The 13,356-nt window shown below is 45.9% G+C and overlaps 1 protein-coding gene across 1 annotated transcript in view; it reads right to left on the bottom strand.

Moving 5' to 3' along the window:
* The window catches only part of KIF13B (kinesin family member 13B), a 1,451,009-nt gene that overhangs the window by 734,919 nt on the left and 702,734 nt on the right, over positions 1-13,356 (bottom strand). The window contains exon 14 of the mRNA XM_069605712.1: positions 11,186-11,316. Coding sequence (XP_069461813.1) covers positions 11,186-11,316 — 131 coding nt within the window. The remainder of the gene's footprint in view (positions 1-11,185; positions 11,317-13,356) is intronic.

The following is a 13,356-nucleotide window of genomic DNA, read 5'->3' on the forward strand; positions in this document are numbered from 1 at the left end:
AGGCTACCTGATCAAGCAAGAGATTTTTAGTGCACACAACACACATTTCAAGATCCAAATCATGTTTTAGTACTGGTTAGGAACAGGTTTCTATTTGCAGCGTTCCCCAATCTACCTCAATGGTACCCCAAGCATATCTGCTATTTTGAGACTCTGAAAACCATTTTTGTGATGAAGTTCTTTTGAACCTCATTCCCTTGCTGAATTCATTTGGTTTGGGGGTACTGGTCAGTCGTCCTTAAGGCTACCAGAGCAGCCTTCCCTTTCTTTTGACTGCATGGGCATCAGTTCCATACTTTGAAGCCCAGATGGGGTGGTGGCCGTGGTACGTTTATTTTACACCTGTTGGGTGCCCTTCTGGGACTCTTCTGTTATCAAAATGCGCAATGCTGTTTTTGCTTAGTCATAACTTTACTTTCTGGCCCGAGCAAGGGAAGCAGATCTGTGGGGAACTGTTATGGGCTGAATAAGGGGCTGGGCTGGATAAACATTGCAGGCCTACTGATGGTGGGTTGAGATCTACCAGACTGCGAGAGGATCTGGAATTATTGTTCAGGCAACCAATGGAGCCAGGTATCCAAAGCTAGAGAGGCGGTAAAAGGATGCTGCAAGCTACTCCTGGGACAACCATTGCCCAAGCCATCGTTTGCTCTTGTATCAATAGGAGAGACCTTCCACAGTGCTTCCCTCCCCTGAACTGGTGGGCCTAAACAGGTCAAAGTGCTGAAATGGCATGGCCCTCATCTTGGAGGTCTGAAGTGTTATGGGTTTCTTGCTGTCAAACCGTTTGAAGAGGAGATTCCTTTATATTTTCTGATCTTGTGCAGCTGGTGCTGTGCAAAGCGCTGTGCACCTCATCATGGGCTCTCCTGCATAGATGCTCTGTTCCAGGAAGTAGAGCCTTGATGGAGCCAGAGTCCTGTCGTTCTGTGCCTTTGTGCAGGCAGGCCCTGTGCGGGTTCATCCCATCTGCACATCTTGTGTGCTGTCTTCTGTGGGTCCTCCCCCGTAGCGGGATCGGAAGTAGAAATCCTTCATTATCTGGAGTCAAATTTGGTGGTTTTGTGAACCATACGGTCACTGATTATGACAAACTGCAAAACCTAGTGCCAAAGTTGTCAAAAGAAGAATAAACAGCACTAACGACCTCTGGGTCTCCAATGCCACAACCTAATGTGAGAGAAGTTGTCCCCAATGGCACAGATTTACCTAGAATCATTGTCCTTTCCGGTTGGGGTTCAAAGGGATGGCTTGCATATCAGTTTTGAAGTTCCCATGATCTCCATTCCCTGCCGCTACCCTTGCCTTTGGTGGTCGGACCTGCGTATATAAATCACGCCTGTGCTTCCACTAGACTACCACAATTGGTAGCTGCCATTTTCCTTTGCAGGAAACCGCCTTTTGAAATACGATCAAAGTGGCACAGACTGAAGGACTAACTACTAAATTAATCCTATTACTTTACTTTTACGGGACAACTTTGAATCATTTATAAAACATCCCCAAATTAGCTAACACTTTGTTTCTACCTTGTACACTGTAGACAACCTGTTCCCAGGTTATGGCTGGACTTATTATGTTTAATCACCGAGTACTGGTGTTGCATGTAATTCTAGAATGCGTGGGATAACGTAATATCTTCTCCACTACTTTAGGGAATTGTAACAGTATTTAACTGTTGCTGCATTCATTCTGACAGTACAATGGTATATGTGGCAATTGGACACCTAACTAATGGTATAGATGTGCATGTGGATTTTACTTACTTACAGTATTCTAGCTTAATGCATGTGTGTTGGTAAATGTATACTTAGGTGCATAAGCAATCTAGTTCTTGATGAACACTTAAGTATTTTACACCAAGCTCCTCGTCACCTTAGTTTTAGGCTTATGCTTAGCCTCATTACCAAGTGAGAGTTTAGTTAGGATTTTGTGCTAAACCCTTCCAGGTCCACTAAGTTTAGCTTCTCAGAAAAATGATTTTAACCAAGATCAATGACCACCAAGACAGGCCACAGTCTTATAAACTAGTCGAATCTTGACTTGCTGCTTTAACATACCCAAGTAGACAAAGGGTTTAGGATATTGCATTTAGGAAATATGGGTTGTGTTCAGAAGGATTTTCCTATTGCTGTTGTGTCTCTTTACACATCTATGGAACCACAATAACTTTTTGCTGTTTTGAACTGGGCCTGACCTTTGGATACAAGTGAAGCATTTTTGCCTAACTTGCCTTGTTAAGTTCATCTGTCCTTCATTGTGGAATTCCTTGTTTATTTTAGACTGCACACACCGCCTTACAGTGGAATGCAAAAGGGATACATTGTGTCCTTTTAACAGTTTCTTTGCACCTTTACGGTTACTTGCATGATGTGTCCAAGACAGGCTGGTGGCAGCAGATAGGTTTTCTACAATTTCTTTATATTCTCGAATGCATTTTAGCATTTAACTGCATAATCGTTTTTAGGGTACCATATACGGTAAAATGGCAGTGCTGCAAGATTTCACCCTATCCTTTGGCCATCTTTTACTTTGGCCTTCTCCTGCCCCTTTCAGGGCCGGATTTGCCATATATGGGTAGCCCTATCCTGGGCAAAGAAGCAATGTGTGTTTGTGGCCGGATGTGGGGGATGGGACTGTCCTTTCTCAGCCCACATACTGGTCAAAGTGTGTCTGTTGCTGGGCAGATGTGGGGCCAGAGGCTGTCCATGACTTGGTTGTCGCTGCCAGTTTGAATAGTGCATATCCTTACCATTGGTGAGCTTGGGAGAGACTCTAGCAAGAATGAAGGATCAAAGGAGGACTCCTCCAGATGGTCGTTGGACCCAAGACCTATTTGAAGAGGAGAATCTCGCGGAAGACCTGGAACTCCTTGTTGCAGCCCTCTTGCATGGTCTTCAACTGACCTGGCAAAGCCCTGGCCCATTGCTGATTACAGTAACGCCAATGCCTTTATTGGTACTTTGAGCCCTCAATCGGTGGGAATTACCAGTCTCGACCCATGCTTGAGGTTCCTGCCTTTGGAAGCCATTCAAAGTGTCACAGAATCATCTGCTGGGCTGACAAGTTTCCTCATGGGCCCACGCTTCATCGGCCATTATCCCAAGGTCCGACTTGGGGCTATGCAGACCCTTGACTTGTCAAACAAGAGACCCTCCCTGTCCCCTAGGAGTTGCAGCTCTCCAGCATGAAGTGGGGCCTCACAGCACTAGCTGCATTATTTTCACCACAAGAGTCGACGTTTGCCATTTTATCGCAGTGGTCATTGCGATTTCTGCCTACATCGTGTGCTCGGAGTCCTCCAAGGCTGTCAGCAACATGGTAGTCCTTTGTTCATTGTGCCAGGGTTACCCAGCTGCCCTGTTCCAGGAACTGCCTTGCCAGAGCGCGCGACCACCGACTAGTCGTAACAAAATCCAAGCGCTGAAAAATACCTCTGCATCAATAACCCCTAAATTCCCTTCAACATAACCAAGACCTGAAGCACGGGGCCCATCGATTTCGAGAGCCTCTGAAGTGGTCCTTGAGTGAATCGGTGTACAGTGGGGGGGCTAACAAACTGATCCTACACCCTAAACCCACCTCGATAGGGTTTAACAGGCAGAAAGTCCATCCCCTACCTATCCCTTGCCTGCCTGATCAATGGAATTTTGTAAAAGAATCCCCATATGGGCTTTCACAGACGTTGTGGGATTGGAAGGTGGTCTCCCAACAACTGTACTTCTATGATTCATCAACTTTAAAACACTTACAAACCGCTTGTTGTGTTTGCCAACAATTATTCAGACTCTTTAAAAAGTACACCTGCAAAAAGCTCTATTGGACATGGTGAGTCTAAGTGCACTAGGCTTCATCTCTTCTAGTAAGGGACAGACTTTTAAAGTGCAGAATGTTATAATTAAAAGGTTGTATATTGTGTTTAATTCCTTTCTTCTTACAGAATACTTCTCAAATGTGTTTATTACTTACCTTGTCGTTTCTTCACTAACTTTGCTGCTGATCCTGAGGTGTTTAAAAATAAAGTGTTGATTCTCTGTAGCCACAATACCCCAAAAGTGAATGTTCATTTAAAAGTAGTGTATGTTTTGAGATTTTTTTACCCGTGGTTTTGAATTGATAAGTGTTGCCCAATGCCTAAATGTTAGGGAGGTTTTCCTAAAGTCCACTTGAGGTAGGACTTTAGGAATTTATCCCAATGGCATACAGGTCTCAGACTCTTAGTATCAGTCTGTATTACTCATGGAACCTTGGTAGAGAGGCAGAGCTGGCAGGCTTATCATAAGAGGAAGGTGCAAGCGGTGGGCAAGTACACTGAACCCAGTTAGTAAAGCAGATCAAAGAAACACTTACACCAGTACATTTCTATTAAAATGTAAGTACACAAGAAAAGTCTTAGAATACTTATTTCATTAAATCAATATACATAGGAATACTTTTAGATACTTTTCAAAGGCCACTGCTTACTTTGTAGTTGCTTGTGGTTGCAATGGTTAGAGTTTGACACTGACTGTTCTACCGTATTATCAGTATTGCAGCGCACAGACAAAGCTATACAGTAATTGTATTTAGTTAGCAAAACCACATAAGATAGTCTTTTTGAAAACAAAACAGTTGGTTAGTGAAACAGTAGCAGAGCTTAAGTTTCTAGAGGCAGTTTTGGCACTAGTTAACACTTTAAAAGTCTAATCCCCAACTATAAGGGAACATTAGTTTGGAGAGGGCTCAAAGTCTCACGATGCAGTAGAACAGAAAAGGTTCCTATGAATACCTTTACTCTCTAGTTCAACATTCTAGAAGAAATGACAAAACATTGGAGACCCTGTTAAAGGACTTGCAAAAGGGACACAAGCAGACAGCTTGGGTCAGAGGTAAGAGTGGACACCCTGGATACCTCTACGTGCACTCCAACACTTTGGGGCAACTTTTTGGATCAAAGGTAAGCAATACCTTTTCACCTCACAGTACCTTACGTTAGAAGAAATGTTTGTGGCTGGATTCTTGTTTATGTAGCAGCGCTGAACCCAGTCTCTGGATTCCTTGGTCTGGTGACGAAAGGCAGGACAATGAACGTGATCTCTCAGCAGCACTCTCGAGGGAGGACCTCTGGCATGGATTTCCTCAGATTCTGTAGTCAGTCTGCGGTTTTGGTGCCTTTTCTGCAGCACCAACAAAGGACAAGATTTGCCCAGTCAATCAGCTTTGATTCCGGGAGTCCAGCACTCTGGTGAGGGAATTTGGATTGTGTCTCTGGAGGTTCACCTAGCGCTCAGCAAAGACTTGGACGGATTTGGCCTTGGTATAGGCGGTCTGCAGCTCTGGAAAGACAGGTCCTCAGAGGATGGCTCTGATTGTAGTTCGTGTCAGGGCTGGATGGTCCCACCAGGCAAAGGGAAGGAGACTTCCTCTTTGGAGTTGCTTGGTTGCATATAAAACAGCGTAAGGACGGTTGTATACGAATTGTTCGTTTTACAACTGCTCGAATGATAATTGACTGAATTGTGAAGGTCAATTGTACCATATATGTGGGTGGAAACCTCCCAAAACATACATATATACATATATTCGGTCAATTGTGAAAAGGTCAATTGTGACCCTTTATATTTGGTCAACTGTTCATTCGAACAATTGTAAACGAACAATTTGGGTAATACTGTAAGGACAGCAGTGGTCGCTTCACGGTGTTGCAAAGGGTCTGCTGGCGTCTCTGGTCGTCTTCTTCAGTTACTTCAACTTCCAGCGGTCAACATCTTTCACCTCAGGAACCTCACCTTTTATTCAATTTCAGCACACTCCCCTCTGCAATCTCTCTCAGCAGTTTATGGTGGTGGCAGTGCAATCCGGACAGCCAGACCCCCAGGGGGAGCTGGTTCCACTCAGGCAGACAAAGAGCAGGGGAGTAGAAAAACTCCTCCCCCACTTCCTGCCTGCCCGGAAACCCTGGAGCCTAGGCAGGGACACCCAAGGGTTCCTGCCAAAGGCAAAACCCACACACAAACCTCCCCCTCCCAGAATGGTAGAAGAAGGGCTAACAGAGAACAACCACTCTAGAAAGGGCGAAGAAAAGAAAGGAGCCACCAAGTTAGTACTTAGGTGACCCTATTGTGCAAAACCGAGACTGAATACAGTCTGCGGTAATTAATAGCACAATAGTTGGTAGAGCACGTCTACTGCCACCAGCCATAACTAGAGGGTTGTCTATGTGACTAAAAAGTCACAGGAGCAGAGAAGAGGAATACTAAGTATCCCATTGGCATGCCACATGAGGTGGTGTGTGCCAATCTCTCAGAATATCAAGTTTTAGGAGAGATACAAAGTATCTCTCTATCCTTAAGAACAGTAGTAAGGATAAAGAAAGGAGAACGCATAGGGTTACCAGCAACGCTGCCCATTAGGAGCTGTGCACTGCAAAAGTAAAATACAGGTGCCTTAAAAGCGATATGGAGGAAAGTAGACTCCATAGAAAAGGTAAAACAGAACAGAGTTCCAAAAAAAACAGAGCACATTATTTTTTATTTATTGATCATTTGTAATGCGCTTTATGCAACAGAATTATGTTTCAAAGCACCACAAGGGTAAATAGGAAGGGACCAGGGGAAATAATAACAGTGTCAAGAAGCAAAAATAACAATAGGTTTACAGTTGTAGTCCTACTAGGCCTTGTGGCATTCGGCTGTGCAAGTGCATTGATTAGAAGTGCAGGGGAGGTGGATGGAAAGGGGAGCAGGAGTGGACAAGTGCTGAGGGGGGCCCCAGAGGGAAGTGCCAAGGGGAGCCCGGAGGAGCATCTCAGGCTAAGTGCTAGTACAAGCAGCTCTCAAGGGTGCTATGTGGAGACACCAGGCAGGGGCCCGCTGGGCAACGCAATGGGAGTTCGGGGGGTGCTAGTAATGACAGGGAGGAAGGGCCTGAGAGCCTGTGAGGTTCATAAGACTCAGGCCACCAGTCACAGCGGCAGTGGGGAGATTAGCAAGGAAGGGAAAGGAGGTAGAGAAGAGCAGAGTTTTGAGAAGTTTCATGAACTTGAGGAGTTCCGGCTCAAATCTGAGAGAGGCAGGAAGGCTGTTCAAAAGGGAGGCACCAGCCGCGGAGAGAGATCTGACCCCACTCTCTGCTTTGAGAAGTGTTTACCAGTCAGAGTTGGAATTAGAGGAGTATAGGGCTCAAGCAGGGGAGTATTTAGGGAGGTAAAGTTGGGTATAGTTTGGTCTCGGGCCCCAGAAGGCCTTGTGGGTGATGCAGAGGGGGTCTTGAATTTGATCTTTGCAGCCACTGGTAGCCAAGGCTGGAGAGATACGGTCCCTGGGCTTGAGGCCAAGGATAAGTGTTGCAGCCTTATTCTGGATTAGCTGGAGGGTGCGAAGAGAGGAGAGAGGGAGATTGAGAAAGAGGCTGTTGCAGTAGGCCAGCCTGGAAACGCCCAGAGCTCTGGAGACATTTAGCTTCTGGGGGAAGATGAGAAAAGGAAGAATGCCTCTGAGGGGGTGGAGCTGGAAGTGGGCCTTTTTGTTAAGGTGCATGATGTGGGGGTTGAAGGAAAGGGCAGCGTTGAAGATGACCCCAAGGTTTTTGGCCTCACAAGATGGTGAGGGTGGCCAAAGGGTACGACAAAAAGGGGGCACAGGTGTTCCGATGAGGAGGATCTCCGTCTTACTGGCATTGAGAAAGGTTGTTCACTGAACACCATGACTGAATGGCAGACAGTCGGGGATGAGAGAGGAGGAAGTAGAGGGAAGTTAGAAGGAAAGCTGTGTCACCAGCATAATATTAGAAATGAGGATCGAAGGAGATCAGATGAGCAAAAGGGGCGAGATAGATATTGAGCCAAGGCGATAGGTTAGAGCACTGGGGGGCACCACAGGTAGAGAGGGTGGTGAAGGAGAAAGGGCCCAATTGCAGCTGGGAAGGGAGGTTCGTGAGGAAGGAGGTCAGCCAGTTCGGTGCCCGATCAGGGATGCCTAGCGTGTTACAGAATTGTCCTTGGTGGATTGAATGGTTGACCATGTCAAAGGCGGTAGGAGAGATCAAGGAGAATGAGAATACAGGAGAGTTGGAGTTGAGATTTGCAAGCAAGGTGTTCAGGAGAGCAGTTGCCTCTGGATACCTAGAATCCAGATTGGTGATCATGAAGGTAGCCAACAAAATCGGTGTGAAGGGTCAGTTGAGGAAGGGCCAACCTTCATAAGAATTTACCCAGGAAGGGGGTAATAGAGATAGGGCAATAGATAGGTAGGAGGCGGCTGCAGGCAGATTTCTTAGGAGAGGGTGCATAAAGGAGTGCTAGAGGGATAGAGGGGAAAGAGCAGGTGGCAATGCAGTGGTTACAGAGGTATGCAAGGGCCAGGCAAGAGAGCAGATGTTGTCCTTAATGGTTCTGGTGGAGCAGGCGTGCACCGGTTTGGAGGAGGACTTCATAGAGCGGACCCCTTTAAAGACATCATCCGGTGACATGGGCAGGAGGGGGTAGAGCGAGGAGCGGAGGAGGGATGCCAAGGGAGGGAGGGGTGGAGGAGAGCGAGGATAGGACGTTCTGAGTTTTGGACGTGAAGTGGGAGGCTAAGGCAGAGCCGAGGGCTTGGGAAGGAACAAGAGAGGTGGAGACTGCAAGTGGATTAGCAAGTCCCTTACTGCTCAGTCACAGTACAGTGAGAGTGGCTAGACAGGTTTCTTTCCCTGTGCAGCATAATAGGGAGACCTCTCAGTCTCGGTCCATAGGGTTGAATCTGGAAATCCATCTGATCAGGTGGCAAGGTGGAAAAAGTAGAGAAAGGGATGAGGGGCAGCGGAGACATGCAACACATAGGGAAATGGTCCCAATATGGTACCCAATCCATGGCATAGTCAACAAAAGTTATTATACAATAACCAATTTGAATAAAATTATAGCAAAGTTAGGGATTTTACCTAGTGTACTTCCAATTAGCGTCATGCCAAATTTCCATGATGGTAATATTGACATACGCAATGCGCTTAGGTGATACCTTTAAGCCATTGGGTGAACATCCACAAGCTTTAAGTGCAGCATGTGCCCTGAACTGGCACTATCTTTACTCTGGTGCCGGTTGTGAGGCTGAAGGTATACCACGAAAGAGCCCATCCCACCCCCATGAAAAATAGAACAAAATGTGTACAAGAGTGTGTGGGGACCAACCGCAGTATGGCCATTCTTTCACACTGCTTCCGTACATCAGCCTCCCAACTCCGTGTTAGAGGACAAATAGGTCAAATGTGGGTATTGCGGAGGAAGACTTTAACGACCTTCATTTGAGAAAGAATGGATGGTGGCTGGCACAAAAAGGCCCAAAACCAATGAGCATCCAAGGAAGGTGGAAGGAACCTAGTTTACCAATCCAGCACTGGAAAGTATATATTAAAAAGGAGGACCTATATGGCTACGAGTAGGGCACTACTAGGAACGAACTATGTGACACGAGTGGCCCACTAGCAATGAACACGAAGTACACCAATGAACTTCAGAAACAGAGTGGAAGTAGACAAACTCCTATAGTTACGTGTTGATGCGCAAAACGTCCATGACCGCTTGATATTGATATTTTATTTATATCACGCTCGTACACAAGTGTTTCAGAGCGTGGCGAGACAAGGGACGGGAACAACTGAACTCCAAAAAACGGCGATCTTACTTGGCCCAGTGACATTGAGAACGTGCAAGTGCATGGGTGAGGGAAAGGGGAAAGTGCATGGGAGGGGGAGAAGTGGAAAGTGCTAAGCAAAGGAATACAGATAAATATATAAATTGTAAAAAGCAACAAACAGTGGTAGTGCAGCCAACAAGTGGCAAGTGCTAGGTATAAGGCAACAGACCGGTTGAGTCTGAAAGTGCAGAAAAAAGGGCAGGGGCCTCTATGTTACAGATACAGACCCTGGTGCAAGGGATCGCCAGGAGGCAGTGCGGGTGGGTGGCAGGGTGAGTAGGTACCTGGGCCTGAAAGTCAGAGGGTAAGCCAGGTGCACGGTGCCGAGACGGAGAAGATCAGCAGGGGAGAGGAGGAGCAAAGGCAGAAGCAAAGAGTAAGGTCTTGAGGTGCTTCCGGAACTGGAGTTGGTTCTCCTCAAGTTTCAGAGTGGCAGGGATGCTGTTCCCGCGGGAGGCCCCAGCCGAAGACCGATCTACCGCCAACTTGCTTCTATGAAAAACGACTGACCCTGAGGGAGTTGGAGGTAAAAGAACAAAGAGCTCCGGAGGGAAGGTATTTACGGAGGGATAGCTGAAGGTATTTTGGACCCAGGCCCCAGAAAGCCTTGTGGACAATGCAAAGGGTTTTGAATGTAATCCTTGCAGCCACTGGATGCCAATGGAGAGATTTCAAGGGTGGAGAGATACAATCCCAGGGCTTCAGGCCAGGGTCAAGTCTTACAGTCCTGCTCTGGATAAGTTTCAAAAGGCAGAGAGTAGAAGCAGGTAGATTTAGAAAGAGGCGGTTATAATAATCCACCCTGGAGAGAACCAGGGCTCGGGAGACAGTGAGCTTCTGAGGGAAAGTAGAAAGGCAGAAAGGCAGAATACCTCTGAGGAGGTGCAGTAGGAAGATTGACTTTTTTTAGACAGATGTGGGCAGAGAAGGAGAGCCTGGCGTCAAAGATGACCCAGAGGTTCTAAGCCTCACAGGTTGGAGTAGGAAGAGGGCCAAGGGAAGCCAGCCAGAAAGTGACAGGAAAGGAGGGTGAAGGTGTGCCGATGAGGAGGAGCTCCGTCTTACTGGCAATTCAGGCAGAGATTGTTGGCAGCACACCAATCCTGAATGGCAGATAGGCCGTCAGAGATGAGAGAAGGAGAGGAGGTGGCTGAGGGGAACATGAAAATGATGAAGCCAAAAAGCTGCAGAAGCCATTCTGACAGTTTGCTAAGAACCAAAATGGCGAAGGGCCAGGAACAACTCTGAAGAACGATTGAAAACCTAAAAAAAACGAGAGACTGGCCAACCCTCTGTGAAACGATTGTATTGTGATAAATGTATGAGGTCAAGGCAAGCGTACAAGGGTCCATCACAAACTAGCAGTGGACAACTCTTGGAAACTGACCCACATATGCATTTCATGTTAAAAATGAAGAAGGAAATCCTGGTATATTTGTCTCGTCTTCTTTATGTCAATTTGTCACAGTGCCCAACAGGAAAACTCCATTGTTTAATTTCCAAGGATTGAACTGATGTCTGGCTGTCATTACCTAGTGTTTTTCTTGGGCGTCAGTATAACCTGCGCTTCAGAAGTGATGTCTATGATGCAATGTTCTGGAAGAATCCCCATTCCGCACAGTTGGATGTCTTGAGAGTCGTCTGACCCTATCAAGGTGTGCTCCTGTGGAAAAAATACACTTTGTTAAAGAGAGATAATATAGCCAACTCCATCAAAAGTATCTGAAATACCTTATTTAATATAAATGTTAGATGACAATTTTAAAAAAGCAGATATATTACTTCCAAAGGATTCTGGTCCCTTGCATTTTCTATTGGTAATTTGATTTAAAAAGAAAATCGCCAAACAGGTTAATATCGAATTTGATAGTAAAAAGGAGTTGCAGTATGGACAGTGGATGAATAATTAGAAGGTTATTTTTATATGACCTTGTCACAAAGGGATAAAAAAAACCTGTGTTGAGGGGGGCCTACCGGGGTGAACGCCAGGGGCCAAGGTGGTAGTTGATAGGGCCCCAATTCCGAATCAGGGAGGCAAGGAGGGCTGAGAGGTCATACCCCAGGGCGTGGTGCAAGTAACCATACCCTAAGGCAGGGTCCAAGAGATCGTACCCCAGTATGGGGTCCAAGAAATCATACCCCTAGGGCGGGGTCCAAGACATCATACCCCTAGGGCGGGGTCCAAGACATCATACCCATAGGGCGAGGTCCAAGACATCATACCCATAGGGCGAGGTCCAAGACATCATATGCCCAGGGCGGGGTCCAAGACATCATACCCCCAGGGCGGGGTCCAAGACATCATACCCCCAGGGCGGGGTCCAAGACATCATACCCCCAGGGCTGAGAGAAGAATGATGGCCCAAAGTGGAGCGAGAGTAGCATGTTCCATAGAAGGGTTATGAGAAACAAGATCCCAACCTGGAAAAAAGGGATTCTACTTCGGAGTCCGGGGGAAAGAAAAACTATTGCAAGAAACAGCGAGTGTGCAGTAGCACCTGGAGAGTTCCAAGTGCCAGATGGAATTACCAATAACGATCTCTGACCCAAATAACCGGACAGACTCAAAGAATATGGCAAAATACTACTTTATTATCAGCTCAATAAACGAGGGCAACCTCGAGAACAACGAATCCTAGTCCACGCACTTAACTCTTTGTCTCGGGAGGATAGCTCAGTGGCAACGTGCCCGCCTTGGGAGCAAGGCGACATGAAGCAAGACAGGTTCGATTCTCAGGTCTGCGCTTAGAAATCTCTGGGTATTAAGCACATTATAAATAACCGATAATATATCATACAATAATAATTTGATTATACAAATTATTTATACCTCAATGTGCACCAGCTATGACGTCATCATACGTGGCAAACTTTAAAAACCTATTGACGGGAGGGATTGGTTAAGGGAACACATATACCTATAGCTCATATAAGTTAGTGTCTATACTGGATGCCCCTCATCTAGTAGGCACAACTTGAGCTACATCTAAATATGTATAATACCTATTAATAGCAGACAGCAGTGGATTGGCTTCTGCAACAATGTATAACACACTGCTACATAGACCCTCATTATTGGTTGGCATACTCTCCCAACCTTGGACTATCGGCTCATTAGCAGCATGTAAGCAAAACAAAATCCAAGTGCAGAGAACATCATCAGACTACTACCCACTTGCCCAATTAGTCCATCATCTCTAATTGGTCAGGCCCTAAGCCAAGGCCTCTTTGCAGTTCACCTTGCAGACCATTCTCTTCTCTGGGACTTTTAAGGAAGTGTAGGTACACCACTATCTTCGTCTGGAGCTTAACGAATAGGCCTTGTTTTCAAGTTCTGAATCACGTGTGAAGGGACCACGATTTTGTCCATTTCGACATTTTATTTAGTGCTATTTAATTCAATTAGGCTGGGTGTCATTACTCCTCTTGGCCTCTAGAGACTTGGTTGCTTTACCTCACATATTTAATTTTAATTAGTCAAGCGACTTTTGAAAACACTCAAATTCCACAAACACTCGTGCAAACACACATTTACAAACCACATTTCACATTAAAAAAAAATCACTATAGCTTACATAAAATCCTAAAAATACTAGAAATCTTGAATCTTAAAAAAATGAAAATATACCTATTTCTAGTTATTTGTACACCTCATACCGTGCCAATAATATTAAAAACGTAGTTCTACTCATACTGCACTAAT

Source organism: Ambystoma mexicanum, chromosome 4p (assembly GCF_040938575.1).
Source record: "Ambystoma mexicanum isolate Mex_15411 chromosome 4p, UKY_AmexF1_1, whole genome shotgun sequence".
Classification (NCBI taxonomy): Eukaryota; Metazoa; Chordata; class Amphibia; order Caudata; family Ambystomatidae; genus Ambystoma; species Ambystoma mexicanum.